The sequence below is a fragment of the Hippocampus guttulatus genome, chromosome 14 (assembly GCF_054856545.1).
Source record: "Hippocampus guttulatus isolate MCC_2025c chromosome 14, RoL_Hgut_1.0, whole genome shotgun sequence".
NCBI classification, from domain to species: domain Eukaryota; kingdom Metazoa; phylum Chordata; class Actinopteri; order Syngnathiformes; family Syngnathidae; genus Hippocampus; species Hippocampus guttulatus.
Window position 1 is genome coordinate 6,499,199 of NC_141274.1, and position 13,140 is coordinate 6,512,338.

At 48.8% G+C, this 13,140-nt stretch overlaps 3 protein-coding genes across 6 annotated transcripts; 1 reads left to right on the plus strand and 2 right to left on the minus strand.

Moving 5' to 3' along the window:
• Positions 1–106: 106 nt before the first annotated feature.
• Positions 107–2,999, minus strand: bfsp2 (beaded filament structural protein 2, phakinin). Its single transcript, XM_086128843.1, has 7 exons — positions 2,504–2,999; positions 1,526–1,608; positions 1,281–1,437; positions 872–1,033; positions 686–811; positions 378–613; positions 107–295 (listed from the first exon to the last, which is right to left on the minus strand). Exons 1-7 carry the CDS (start codon positions 2,969–2,971, stop codon positions 178–180), a joined length of 1,350 nt encoding a protein of 449 aa, XP_085984969.1. The 5' UTR covers positions 2,972–2,999; the 3' UTR covers positions 107–177.
• Positions 3,000–3,305: 306 nt separating this feature from the next.
• ccr9a (chemokine (C-C motif) receptor 9a) lies at positions 3,306–6,459 on the minus strand. The gene is made up of 4 exons (XM_086128845.1): positions 6,400–6,459; positions 5,638–5,699; positions 5,249–5,560; positions 3,306–4,441 (listed from the first exon to the last, which is right to left on the minus strand). Exons 2-4 carry the CDS (start codon positions 5,668–5,670, stop codon positions 3,674–3,676), a joined length of 1,113 nt encoding a protein of 370 aa, XP_085984971.1. The 5' UTR covers positions 5,671–5,699; positions 6,400–6,459; the 3' UTR covers positions 3,306–3,673.
• A 1,619-nt stretch (positions 6,460–8,078) lies between these two features.
• On the plus strand, positions 8,079–12,918 carry LOC147194702 (uncharacterized). Of its 4 annotated transcripts, none has more exons than XM_086130070.1 (8): positions 8,079–8,157; positions 9,309–9,929; positions 10,227–10,668; positions 11,135–11,207; positions 11,288–11,344; positions 11,452–11,585; positions 11,679–11,802; positions 11,881–12,918. In XM_086130070.1, exons 2-8 carry the CDS (start codon positions 9,462–9,464, stop codon positions 12,044–12,046), a joined length of 1,464 nt encoding a protein of 487 aa, XP_085986196.1. In that variant the 5' UTR covers positions 8,079–8,157; positions 9,309–9,461; the 3' UTR covers positions 12,047–12,918. The 4 variants fall into 4 exon arrangements, with proteins under 4 accessions (XP_085986196.1, XP_085986198.1, XP_085986197.1 ...); XM_086130072.1 differs by having other exon boundaries at positions 11,300–11,344; XM_086130071.1 differs by having other exon boundaries at positions 10,230–10,668.
• Positions 12,919–13,140: the final 222 nt, after the last annotated feature.

Here is a 13,140-nt window from a genome sequence, read left to right on the forward strand (position 1 = left end):
TCCTGGTATAGTAGTATAGTATATTAGGACTTGTTGTGGACTTCAGTGTTTCACACGGTAAAAAATCCATAATTAGTGATGAGGAAATTGGCAACACAACCTTGGATGAAAACCAAAAGACTTTTATTGCCTCATTGACCAGCAGGAAGTAGAATTCTGAATATCTCAGCTTCATCTTTAATGCCCGGTAGGCTTCCTGGGGTCCGCAGGCTCCTTGGGTGTACACTGCGTTGGGGGTCTTTGATCTGCCGGAGTCCTGGAAAGTCCGTCGTGATCCCTTTGTGGACTGGGACACCTAGATGCACATTTAGATCAGTCAAACCTCCTGACGGATCGTTATTCTTTGTAGTTTGCTGAGGTGACCCGTGGCCACTCACTCTGCAGGCTGGAAACGTCGCTCCTCTCCGTCCAAAATCCCATGGTACAGTCGGATCTCCTGCTCCAGGCGCTGCTTGTTACTGAGGAGACTGTCGTAATCTCTGCGCTGTTGGTCCATCTCGCCACGCACGTCCGCCAGTTCCGCCTCCAGCTTGGACACCACCGAACCAAGATTCTGGAGCTCCATGTCGTGCCAGTGCCGTGCATCGCCCAGCGAGTTCTCCAGACCGCGTTTCTGCAAGAGGACCCGCTTAAACATGAGCGGTGAGCTACAGCTGGCCGAAGGGCTCGCCGTCACAGATCTCACCAGAGCTCGGATGGATTCGGTCTCAGCCTGGAGGCTTTGGATCTTGCAGCCCGCGTCGGAGCACTGGACTTTCAGGGCCTCCAGCTGTTCCTCTTCTGGACTCAGCCGACTTTCGCACTTGGCATCCTGCGGGAGGAACATGCATTAAGTACTATCCGTGCAATACTTGGCATTCCATCTGGTCACCTTGCATTCCTGGTAGCTGTCCGTCTCAGCTCGGTTCTTCTCCGTCACTTTCTCCCAGTGGTTCCGGATGTAGGCCAGGATCTGGTCCAGGCTAGTTTCAATAGGAGCGTCCGGTTGATCCAATTCCCGTCCGGACATTTGACTGTAGAGGAGGCGCACGTCCTGTGGGGCGGGGACAGCATAACGAATTAGGGACGGCATCCGGAACCAGGATGTTGGTGATGCCCATGGAAATAGTTGGGATGCAGTTGGAGCTACTCAGTCTGACGTTGGGAATGTCTCCTGTTATGTCAGGAATGTTGATGATTCTGAGCCACTCGCCCGTATTTTGTCAAGAGAGTCAGGAAAGTTGGGGGTGCATTTGAGAATCTTGCAGACGCAGTTCAGAATGTTCCATATGATGTCTGACCTGCTCGTGCTGTCGCTCCAGTTGTTGGAGTTCGGCCCTCATGGCGTCCATCTGCTCCTCCAGCTCCGCCCGAGTCAGGCCAGCGTCCTCCAAGACTTTGTAGAGCGACGCCATCTCATCCTCCGCCGCCTTCCGGAACGGTCGCTCGCTCTCAAACCTGCGACGGAAGCGCACACGTGACTATGAGTCGCCCCGCTGACTCCGCCCACTTGCGCCACACTCGGTGGCCGCTAACAACCTCTGACCTTTCTTTAAAGTCCTCGGCGTTGGCCTGCACATTTTCTGTCTGCAGCGTCAGTCGAGCGTTGTCCAGGATGGCCTCGCTGACCTGAACACATGCGTCGCCATGGAGATGCTACTGTCAATCACTCATGAGAAGGCTGATAACAATCCCGATCATCGAAAACGGCGTACCTTCAAACAGTCAGTAAATTGTGATATATGATGTTACTTCAAATAACTGCGTTAATGTAAAACATAAATTAAGAGATAAATATATGTTTACAATCTTATAAATTATGTTTTGCCATTTATGGTTTGTCTCCGTGGGGATCGCCATTGTCGAGTGATGTCACATTGAAGTCAATCGGTGAAGTCGAGGTCCTCCAAGTTCAAAGGGCCGCAACGGTCTTCCTGACCACCTAACCAGTGAACTTTTCCTCATCGGAAAAAGCCGACTTCCCACTTTCTTAAAATGCAGCATAACAATGACATACCAGGATCCTTGCACCTACTTGTAGCAGAGTTTGTCAGTAACATTGGCAACAAAAGATGGCTGCCCTCTGACTTCAGCCGCGAGGGGCCTAGTGAAACATCCACACACGCTTGGGCTCCAGAAATAAAATGAAAATCCCCAAGAATATTGATGATTGTCTTCCAAAGAACCCCCCCCCCCCCAAATATTTACAAATGTCTGATGGTGAAAAAAGACAAAATTAATCAGTCTGCTATCATGGCGGACGACAGAAATTGGAGAATATTTCCTGTTGAAAGGCTGAAAGTGTAAGGGTTTGGAATTTTGAAGTTGAAAAAGGTCTTGAAACGTTTCATTGCTTTTAAAAGTAGTTGTCGTCTTGCTGGACACTACATCAAGGCTACCTTGTCTGAGCTTTAGAAAATGCGATTTTATTTGGGGGCCCTATGCTGGACTATCTGTCGCTGTCCATCCCCCAAAGACCCCGCCCCCTAGCCACAGTCCTCGGGCTACCGGCCGCCCCTCTCACCTGCCTGTAGACATCCTCCCACTGGCCCCTGAGCGGCCCCCAGGCTCCGGCACAAGATGCCTTGCGGTCCAGACTCAAACGGATTTGCTCCTCCAGCTGCTGGTTCAGTTGTTCCAGCGCTTGGACTTTGTCTCGGTACTCCATCAAGCAGCTATTGAGGCAACTCCCGCTGCCCGCCCCGGCTCCCGCCACGCCCTGACCCGCCCGCTCGCTCGCCCGGGGCAACAGGGGTGTTGCACTACTCCTGGTGCCCTGCAGGAAGATGCTGCTGATGCCCAAAGCTCTGCGAGACACGCGCGTCCCCAGGTTGGATGCGACGCCCATCAGGGGCGCCGTGCCTACGAAGACACCCCGGGAGGTGGCCCCACCCGGGGCCACCCGGACACATGCGGCGCTCGGGCGCTCGGACGAGGACGACGAGGACGCAGACTGGCCCAAAAACGAGGAGCGGCGTCGAGGCAGAGGCATGACGGACTAAACCTCAGAGGGACCCGCGTGGCCACATTTATGGGAGGACCGGATTCTGGAAAAGATGGCGCCTTTGTTCGGCTAACATTTGTGTTACCGCGCTGACCTCTGACCTTTGTTGTCACGCTGCCTGTGCATGTGTGTGCGTGCAGCTGCGTCAGCACATGTGAGGCAAACACACGTACACTGTGACTCAGCTGTTTGTTTGTTGTTCCTTTCAAAAGAAACGTTCTGGCTGGACGCGTCAGTTCCTGTTTACGACACCATGTGATTTGTTAGGTGACAGGAAATGATGGAGGACAAATAATGAAATCATCTCTGTAGACATCAGAGGTTACGTGAGGACATAAGCTGTTTTTATTTTCAAGACTACTTTGTTAACTTTGCTTTGTTTTGATTGTTTCACTCACAAAACGTTTTTTTTTTTTTTTTTTTAACAAAAGTCAATTGGTGGTGCCATCAGGAGAGAGTGGCGCCCCCCCCCACACACACACGGATACCCCCCAACCATAATCAAAGTCATCAGATGGTGTGAGGTGAAAACAGGAAGTGTAGAAAGGAAGTGAATCAAAAAGCGTGACGAGCGTCTTCCTGTCACTTGTTTTGTCTGCTTGGCGTCAGCCTGCACTTCCTGTTGCCGCAAAGGTTGCAGCGCCAACAGAATGTCCCGCCTCCGGTGATGCCACCACCAGAAAGTCCGGCCTACAGCGACAGCGCTTGTGAGGTGTCGCTGTCAGACGCTCTGGCGGAACCCAGTGGACTTTTCCCGGAGCGGCTGAGCTGGTCCGAGGGCGTCCCTGGGCGTCGGCAGGAGCAGGAGCGCAGCAGCTGGAACAGGTCCCGGCGAAAACGCACGCCCACGAAGACGTATAGGAAGGGGTTGAGACAGGCATGCAGGTAGGCCACGCCCTTCAGCACCTGGCCCACCTTCAGGAAGCGTTGGAGCTCGCGGCAGTCGGTGACAGTCACGTTGGCTGCCTGCATGGCCTCTGTCACCAGGACGGCGTTGTGGGGCAGCTGGGTGGCCAGGAAGACCGTCACGACGGCCAGGACCACGCGCATGGCTTTGTGCTTCAGGAAGCTGCGCGTCTTGAGCAGGGTGGCCACCACGGAACCGTAGCATGCCGTCATGATGGTGAAAGGCAGGCAGAAGCCCATGACCACCTGCACCCACAGCGTGGCCATCTTGGTGCGCTGCCCCACGTGCGACGGGAACAGCATTCGGCAGAAGTCGCGTGGGCCCTCGTCCGCTTCGGTTGACACGGTCGTGGCGAAGGCCAGCTCGGGCGTGGCCAGCAGCAGGGCGGCCAACCAGACGGCAGCGCACACAAATCGTGCGAAGCGGCGCCGCTCGGCCTGCGAGTTTTGGGCCTTGGCTGTCTGCACGATGACCACGTAGCGGTCCACGCTGATGCAAGTTAGAAGCAGTGTGGAGCTGAACAGGTTCACCTTGTACACCGCCGACGTCACCTGCAAACGAGCCGTCAAGCTTTTATTAGGCTTGGACAACACAAGATGATAAAAAAAAAAAAACAAGAACAAAAGCCCAATGCCCCAACCTCATCCCATGTGCAAAAGCACTTCGGGTTTAAAAAAGGTGATTCAAAGACATGACACGGATGAGGGTGAGGAAGTGCCACCGTGGAAGACCGTCAGCACCGGGAGCTGTTAAGAACAAGAGTGACCGCCCCGCACCAGGCAGATTGTGGAGCCAGAAGCACACTTAAAAACCAAAGACGGGGTTCTTTCCACCCCGTTCGCTGACGGCCTCCCACTGAGGAAATGCTGCCCCGCTAAAACAAATAGCATAGACCAGCTAGGCTTGGTTGTGTTTTTGTGCAGCAAGAGCATAACCAAATCAGCCAAGATTGGCACAGCCGAACCTTTGGGCACTCGGTGACCCGCGCTACCAACTGAGTCACAACCACCAAGCAAAACTGACATTGCTTTTGTTGCCCGGCTGGACTTGAGTTGGTCAGCAGCTCCTGGCAGGGCCCAAGCAACATTCTGGACCTGCTGGGCGGCTGCGGACCACTACGTAGAGCGGGTTGCCCAGCAACCGGAGGTTTGGCTGTTCCAATCTTGGCTCTTTTGTTTTGCTTTTGCTGCTGGAAAATACAACACAATGCTGGTCACTGCTGCTCTGTGCTGTTTTTTCTTTGTTTTTTTTTGTTTTTAGCGGGGTGGAACTCAGCTCAATTAAATTGGCTTATCTCTATAAGCGTACAAGGACTAAAAGAAATCGATTCCCGAGGAGTCTTCAAAAAGCACAGCTACCTTGCAAAGGGTGGCGCCAAAGGTCCAGCTGTGAGACGCTTCGGCCGCCCACAACGGCAGGGTGACCAGAAACAAAAGGTCAGCCACGGCCAGGTTGAGCAGGAACACATCGGTCATAGTCTTGAGACGCCGACGGAAGTTCAGGTAGATCCAGACCACCGCCAGGTTCCCGGGGCCGCCCACCAACGCGATCATCCAGAAGAGTGGTGGCTCGCATGCACGCCGGAAGGCCCGCACCGATGACAGGTCGCACATAAGGTCCTGGAAGTCATAGTCCGGGGTGGTGGCCGTCAGACCTTCGGACCAGGGGCCCTGAAAAGGGGAAAATGGGTCGGGGGTTCAGTAATGATGTCCGCTCGTGCTTTACCTGAGTGGGTGAGGCTTAGTACCTCGGTCACAGAGTCCGTCACGAAGTCATCCATGGAGTTACCTGGCGGTGGCTTTCTCCCAGCTGAACACAAACATTGCAAAATAAAAGCTTACTATTTTTCATAACAGAATGTTTTGTGTCACAGAAATGTGGTGCTTCAACGTAGCGCCCTGTTAACAGGAAACTTCAAAATATTTTCAAAATACTTTTCTTCTGATGGGTCAGAATTTCAAACGGGGAGCATATTTGACCAATGTTCCTCTTTCTAGATTTGACAAATATACTTTAATCATTTCTTTTTTAATTGACATATTTAACTCTTACGGTTATAATGGCAAAACCCAACATTTAATGCACTAAATGAAAAATGTAAATACAGATCAGGTTGGATTTTTTTTCTTATGCCCTGCATACATTTGCTGTGCATGCTGCATACATTTGCTGATGCTAACTCAAAGAAGAGAAACTTCTTGCATTTTCAAATTAGAGCCCGTTGACTGCCAAGAACAAGAAATATTTCTTCTCAAGTGTTGGAATTTCAAAATAAAAACATAATGGTATGTCACTGTCATTTCTCTTCTCATGGCTTGATTTTCAAAGAAAGGCGATGAAAATATGGGGCTGTCAATCAGAAACTCATCAGCTTCAACATAAGAGTCCATGATAGGAAAAATCTTTCCTTCGTTGACATTTTGAAATTCAAACTCACTGACTCTCAACATACTTTGAATGACTAAAAGCACACACCAACACACACACACAAACACACGGGAGGACTCACTATGGCGGTGTTGGTGGTTGCGTCTCGATGTCGCGATCGCACAGGCGTTCTGATGTTCGTTACAATTTTAACGAGTCAAAGCAGAAGTGATCAAAAGGGGCGGAACCGCAGACTCTCTTGAATACGTCCCTCACGTTGTGTTGCGTGTGCGTGTGTGTGTGTGTGGCGTGGGGGGGGGGGTTGTTGACACGCTCAACGTCAAGTGTATTTGACCTTTGGCCACACCTGCCATCTGAGATGGTCAACAGTGGATGTTCATCCCAAGTCTACAGAGCGAGCTCTCATCGATCGGTTGGCTGATCGATTAAGAGTTGCATGTGTTCCAATACTTGTGCTCGTGTCACGGATGTGATGCACCAAAGGCCCGTCCGTCCTTGGTGTGTCTGTCTCACTGGCGACATGAAGACGTTGACGAGGTGGTGGAAAATCTCTTCCACGGGATATACTGGAAGCGAGACGAGCAAGACGACCATGAAGATGAAGATGATTTCCTGTGCACTCATCTGTTTCGTTGTGTTGCGTGACTCAAGCGACCAGGCCTCACTGGCACGCTTGTGTAACAGGAAGTGACAGCGTCAGCTTTGCACGCAAGCTCGCGTTTGTTTTTCAACTTTGAGTAATTTTTTTTTTCAGTTTTCGCTTTGAAGCTGGCAGACGAAGTGGCGAAGAACCACAGCATCTCTCACCTTCATCGCGTTCAACAAGCCGTTAAGGACGAACGCACGTAGTGACCCATATCTTCCACACCACAGCACTCCACCCGATGTTGCCCTTCATGCTTGATCGATCAAACAACATGACAATACACTAAGAATGGGCGAGTACCAATCATCAGTATCGGTATCAGGCCAATAGCAGTACTATTTCAATGTATCGGATCTCATGATGGCGACCCACCGACCTCAGGGATGAACTTGCGGCAGATCTAATATGAGTAGTTTTTTTTCCAGTTGTTGTTGCATCAACTGATATAGCCTTCTCGGATGAGAGGGCAAAAATTGGTTTCCTTGTGTCTCCTCTCGAACTTAACACCTTGAATGAATCTCTTGCTTCACTCTCATTGTATTTTTTTTCATTATTTGAGATAAATAAAGATCAAATCAAATTAACTCTTCGAAGACAAACGGAACAGTATTTTTTTCTTCATTATTTGAGATAAATAAAGATCAAATCAAATGAACTCTTCGAAGACAAACGGAACACTCCAGTTCAATGCTCTGAGAAAGAAATGATCTTGATGAAAGAGAATATCCACAAGCATTTTGGACTTCAATTCTTTATTCCTAAGGACCTGTTGTGCCTTTTCTCAACAATAAACAATAGGGCTTTCTTTAAAACGACCATTGCTTTTATATACATTTTAGGTTTAAAAAAAACTCGTGGTATCTGCTACTTTGCAGTAGTATTGACAGAGTTGAATACTATTTGCTGAGTACTGAAAAAAAGTGGTATTGAGCATTCCGACATTTGCCAATTTTTCCTTTCTGCAAATGTTTGAGCTAAAAACTGATCAGAATAATTTGTTTTTCTTCTTGTAAACTGGGATAGACATTTTTAAAATGTCCTCGAGGGAAAGTGCCTCCTCTGTGTTTCTATCTGCCAGACCTCCATCTGGTACCGTCAGCCGCCTGCTGGGGGCAGTATAGCAGACAGTTGACATTGACCCGTACTCAAAAAGAAGACGACGAAGACGACGACGTAGCAACAGAAACAGAAACGACAGAAGGCTGGACCGACGACTGACAAGTTATGTAAACGGTATGATTAGTTTTTCATTTCACCAGGCGGGAAACATTTTAATGTGTGTGTGTGTGTGTGTGTGTTTTGTCGGCTGGCTACTTTGCCTTCATTGAGGCGTCTTTTGTGCCTGTTAGCATGCTTCCGTTAGCCACTTGAAGCAACTTCTTCTCGCAGCGGACTTGTTTGATTCTCGCCACTGAAGCCAATGTCCAGTACTGTACTGTAGTTTTTTTCAGTTTTTTTTTCAATCATATATTCCAGTTCAATCCCATAATATCTGGATTTTTTTTGACAAACCTTAAATAAACAAAATAAAGAATTGATACGAACTTAACATTTAAGTAACTACATATAGAAATTGTCAAGGGACTTCAAATAAACAACTTAAGAGTGTATGTCAAAATGTTTCTAACTTTCTTGTTATCTAAAAATTTGGGACTCAATGTAACAATCAGTATCATTCATTCATTCATTCATCTTCCGAACCGCTTGATCCTCACTAGGGTCGCGGGGGGGTGCTGGAGCCCATCCCAGCTGTCTTCGGGCAGTAGGCGGGGGACACCCTGAATTGGTTGCCAGCCAATCACAGGGCACACAGAGATGAACAACCATCCACGCTCACACTCACATCTAGGGACAATTTAGAGTGTTCAATCAGCCTGCCACACATGTTTTTGGAATGTGGGAGGAAACCGGAGCACCCGGAGAAAACCCACGCAGGCCTGGGGAGAACATGCAAACTCCACACAGGGAGGCCGGAGCTGGAATCGAACCTCTGCACTGTGAAGCCGACGTGCTAACCACTGGACTACCGGGCCGCCACACAATCAGTATCAATTAATTTAAAAAAAAACTTAAAACATAGCTTTGTGAATATGAAATTTCCCTAACGAAATAAAAAGACCAACACTAGTGCAAATTTCTGTCCCCTGATTACCAGTTGCTTATGATACGTTTGACTGACGTCATGATCTCTAATGGATTCGATTTCAACACGTGAAATCAGAGGTGTTGCACATCGTTTTAATTTTTTTTAAATTTGTCGCTTGTCGCCCTCTGGTGTCAGACGAATGACGTTTCTACTCTATTCTGTTCCAACCTTGTCTTCAGATGATGCTGCTTTGTTTTTTCAAATAAAATGAGCCAGCATATTACGAATGTATTCACAGGTGGAATCAAAAAGCGGAAGGGAGCTGGATCACAATAACAAAGAACTAGAGAGGCAAATGTGGAAACATCTTCAGGTTTCGTCCAAAGGACTTGGCCTAAAATGGATGCGTGTCCTTGAAGGCATCATCTGCAAATAGATCTCCAATTGCACCATGACCACACATACCACCACGAGGTCATCGGCCACATACTCAGTCGAAAGTGACGATGCAGCGCTCATGTCCGGGTCATCCTCAGCGGTTGGCGATGACACACTGGTGTGCAGCTGGACGCGGCGCTTCCGGGACGTGGGCCCCGTCACGCTGCAGCTGGAAGGCGGGCCCGCCTGCGCCCGCCTCTACTGTGATGTCATTGACGGGCTGGCGGAGGGCGGAGGCCTAGCCGAGGCCTTCCTGGTGGAGATCTTCCGCTGCAAGCTGTGCCAGTTCACCTGTGGCCTCAAGAGCGCCATCTGCAGTCACCTGCTGATGGTTCACACCTCATTGGAGGAGGCGGGGATTCAGCGGTCGCCCCCCACCTACACCCTCGAACTTAAGCACGACGATGATGATTTGCTGCTGTACGACATGTTGCACGACATCGGCCCAGACGCGGGGTTAAAGGTTGCGCACAGCTGTGAGGTGACGCACATACAATACATTCGAGTTTATTTGTAAGGACAGTCTTTTTTATAAAAATGATCGGGCCTGCGACCAATGATTCTTTTACGAATCGATGCATCTGTCAGTTATTTTTTTGATTAATTGATGAGTTAGTGCAAAAAGAAAATAATGTGTACAATATGCAAGACTCTTCAAGTATTAGATGCAAAAGGGTTGCACATTGTAAACATTCAAGCAGGTTTACAAAAAGATTCAAAAAATATATTGCACAGCTGGGCTCACAGATTTGATATCAAGTTTGTGTGTCTTCATCAGCAGGTCAGCAGCCTGTTTGAAGACGACGAGTCCATCTTCCCCGTGAAGACCACATCGGGTTCCACGGATGCCACTTCCGAGGAGACTGCACAGTCCGCCCACCTCATGACGCTCGGACTGTGTCGCATCACCGCCCCACGGCCGGCTGCCCCCCTGCCGGAGATCCCGCAGCCTCTTGTCTCCGGACGGGCGCGGTCGACCGATCAGCCGTCGGACCCGCTGACATCCGAGGACGCAGGGAAGGGTGCTAAAAAGAAAAATGATGCTCGCCGTCTATCCAAGAGACATCGCGCGTGGCGTCAAGCGAACCGCCGCCGCCAGGGGCGGTCGGCTGAGCGGCAGGCGGAGCTAAAGTCTCGCAGGAGGAGGACGGATGTGAAGAAGAAGAAGGAGGAGGAGCTAGGGCAAAAACAGCCAGACTCACATGACTTCGGGGACGCAGGTAAAAATCTCTTCAAACCATCCGTCTTGAACTTGAATCAATCAGTTAAGTCCCCCCTGTAGACAAGGTTATTAGAGTTGACCAAAATTAATAAAATCACATTTTTGTTAACAAAATAAAAATGTAAAAGAAAACTAACTGAAATTACATCTTGTGTTCATAAAACTAGATATACTGTATTTCAAACAAAAGTACCCTTTTTTTCTTCTTTGTCAACCAGTATCATACATGAGCTATTGGGGGGGTGATTTGAAGTGAACCGATTTCGGTATTGCCGTACACAAGAATCAAACAACACTTGCCCTTTTCTTTTCTTTTTTTTTTATCTTCTACTCAACAAACACTTCTTTTATTAAAAAAGAAAAACTAAAATGAAAGATTAAAAAAAATTAACAAAATCGCACTTGTAACTGACTTAATTTTACTCTGCTGGGAAAATCCCAAATGATTTAAACTCTGCCTGCAGACGAAAGTCGACGTGTGATTGAACGAGCTGACAGGAAAAAAAAGAAGAAGAAGGTGACGACACACCTGGACAGGTGGATGCGAGACGCTTGAGTGACATAATCACTGCTGCTTGGCACCTGACTTGCTGATCGGTTGATTGATTGATTGACAGCTCTCGTCACAGATCATCAGAAGGAGGAAACAAATTCGTCTGCTCGCTGTGTCACAAGTCAGTCTATTAATCATAGTCGTCTGTCTGGCGCTCTCTCTCTCTCTCTCACACACACACACACACACACACACACACTAATCGCAGAGCTCCTTATTTCCACACAGGAAATTGTCCAGCAAAGTGACCCTGCAGCGCCACCTGGGGGTCCACACTGGAATCAAACTCTTCACCTGTCCCACCTGCCCATACACGAGCAGAATCAAGGAGTCGCTGCAGCAGCACGTCAGGACGCACACCGGTAACGTGTGCATGTGCGCACACACACCTATCTGAATACCCAATGGTGACAGGCACCCTTGCGCTGCTCACGGGAACGTGTGTGTGTGAACAGGTGAGAAGCCGTACAGGTGTGCCTTGTGTCCCTATGCTTCCATCGACCGGAGTTCTCTGCGCCGACACTCCCGAACGCACAGCCAAGAAAAACCTCACAAGTGTCTGCAGTGCAACTACAGCAGGTAACGCCCCGACTTGCCCTGACGTCAACGTACGCACTCACTCCTCAGTCTCCTTGCGTGCGCTTCTCGCCCTGTCAGCATCCAGAAGAAGAGTCTGGATCTGCACGCCCGACGCCATCACACCGGGGAGACGTTTCCATGCCAACAGTGCCACTACGCCAGCGCAGACCGCCAGCTGCTGCTGAGACACATGCGCCGACATCATCCTCCTCCTCCTCCTCAGCACGCATCGTCGCCATCTTAATGCTCCCACGTCCAAGGCAGAAATGGCCAACAGGTGGAAGTTTTTTTTCTGAAGATGCCTCTAGATGTTTTCTTTTTCTTAACAGGCGACAGACAATACCCCTTCATTCTTTCAAGTCGTTTTCCTTGCGCGTCAGCTTCAAAGCTTTCTCTAAACATGCAATCATTTCTTTCCGGGATCAATTAACTGAAGCAAAATCACAACAGCCGTGTCTGAGGAGATAATTGATGACAACCAAGTCAATCTGCTCGAGTGGCTTTGAAGGTTTTGGCTCAGTGGCCGAGTGGTCGTCTCCCAACCCCAAGGTTGTGGGATGGGTCCTCAACCCTTGTGACCATGTGGAAGTGTCCTTGAGCAAGATACTGAACCTCCTGATGCTGCGTCACCAGGAGGTAAAATGAGGAAGCAAGCGTTAAAGCGCTTTGGGTATACCTAAGGTCGAAAAGGATTATTCAAGTGAAAGCCATCAGCCTTTCCGGGCTTTGTTCCTGACACTGAATGTTTAGAAGCCTGTTTCAAGTGGACTTCATCCATGGAGCGCCAGTTTTTTTGGGGGTGGGGGGGTGCAAATGGTATACAGTAAAAGTTATTTAGAACAAAGGCGGGTATAGTCTTTGTTTTAAATCGTATGTTTTTATTGACTGCCTTTCCAGCAGCTCCTATATTTTGTTCTTCTATTTCTTCCTTGCATAACTTTGCTGCTGTGAATTGGGAATTTTTCCATTGCGAGACTAATCAAGGTTATCTTATTTATATTCCTTATTTATATACAAGGCAATATATTTATTTTTGTTTCATTTGAGTTAAAGATTGCCTAAGAATGAAATGTTCAATATGCGGAACGAAAATAAAAAGATCAATTGTCAAGTCAACTTTATTGTCAATTGTGCGACATGTGCAAAAACAGCCGTTGATTTTTTTTTACATTTTGTTGTTGTTAAATAATTGGTTAATCATGGAGAATGAAATTCATCCATCCATCCATCCATTTTCCGAACCGCTTGATCCTCACTAGGGTCGCGGGGGGTGCTGGAGCCTATCCCAGCCGTCTTCGGGCAGTAGGCGGGGGACACCCTGAATCAGTTGCCAGCCAA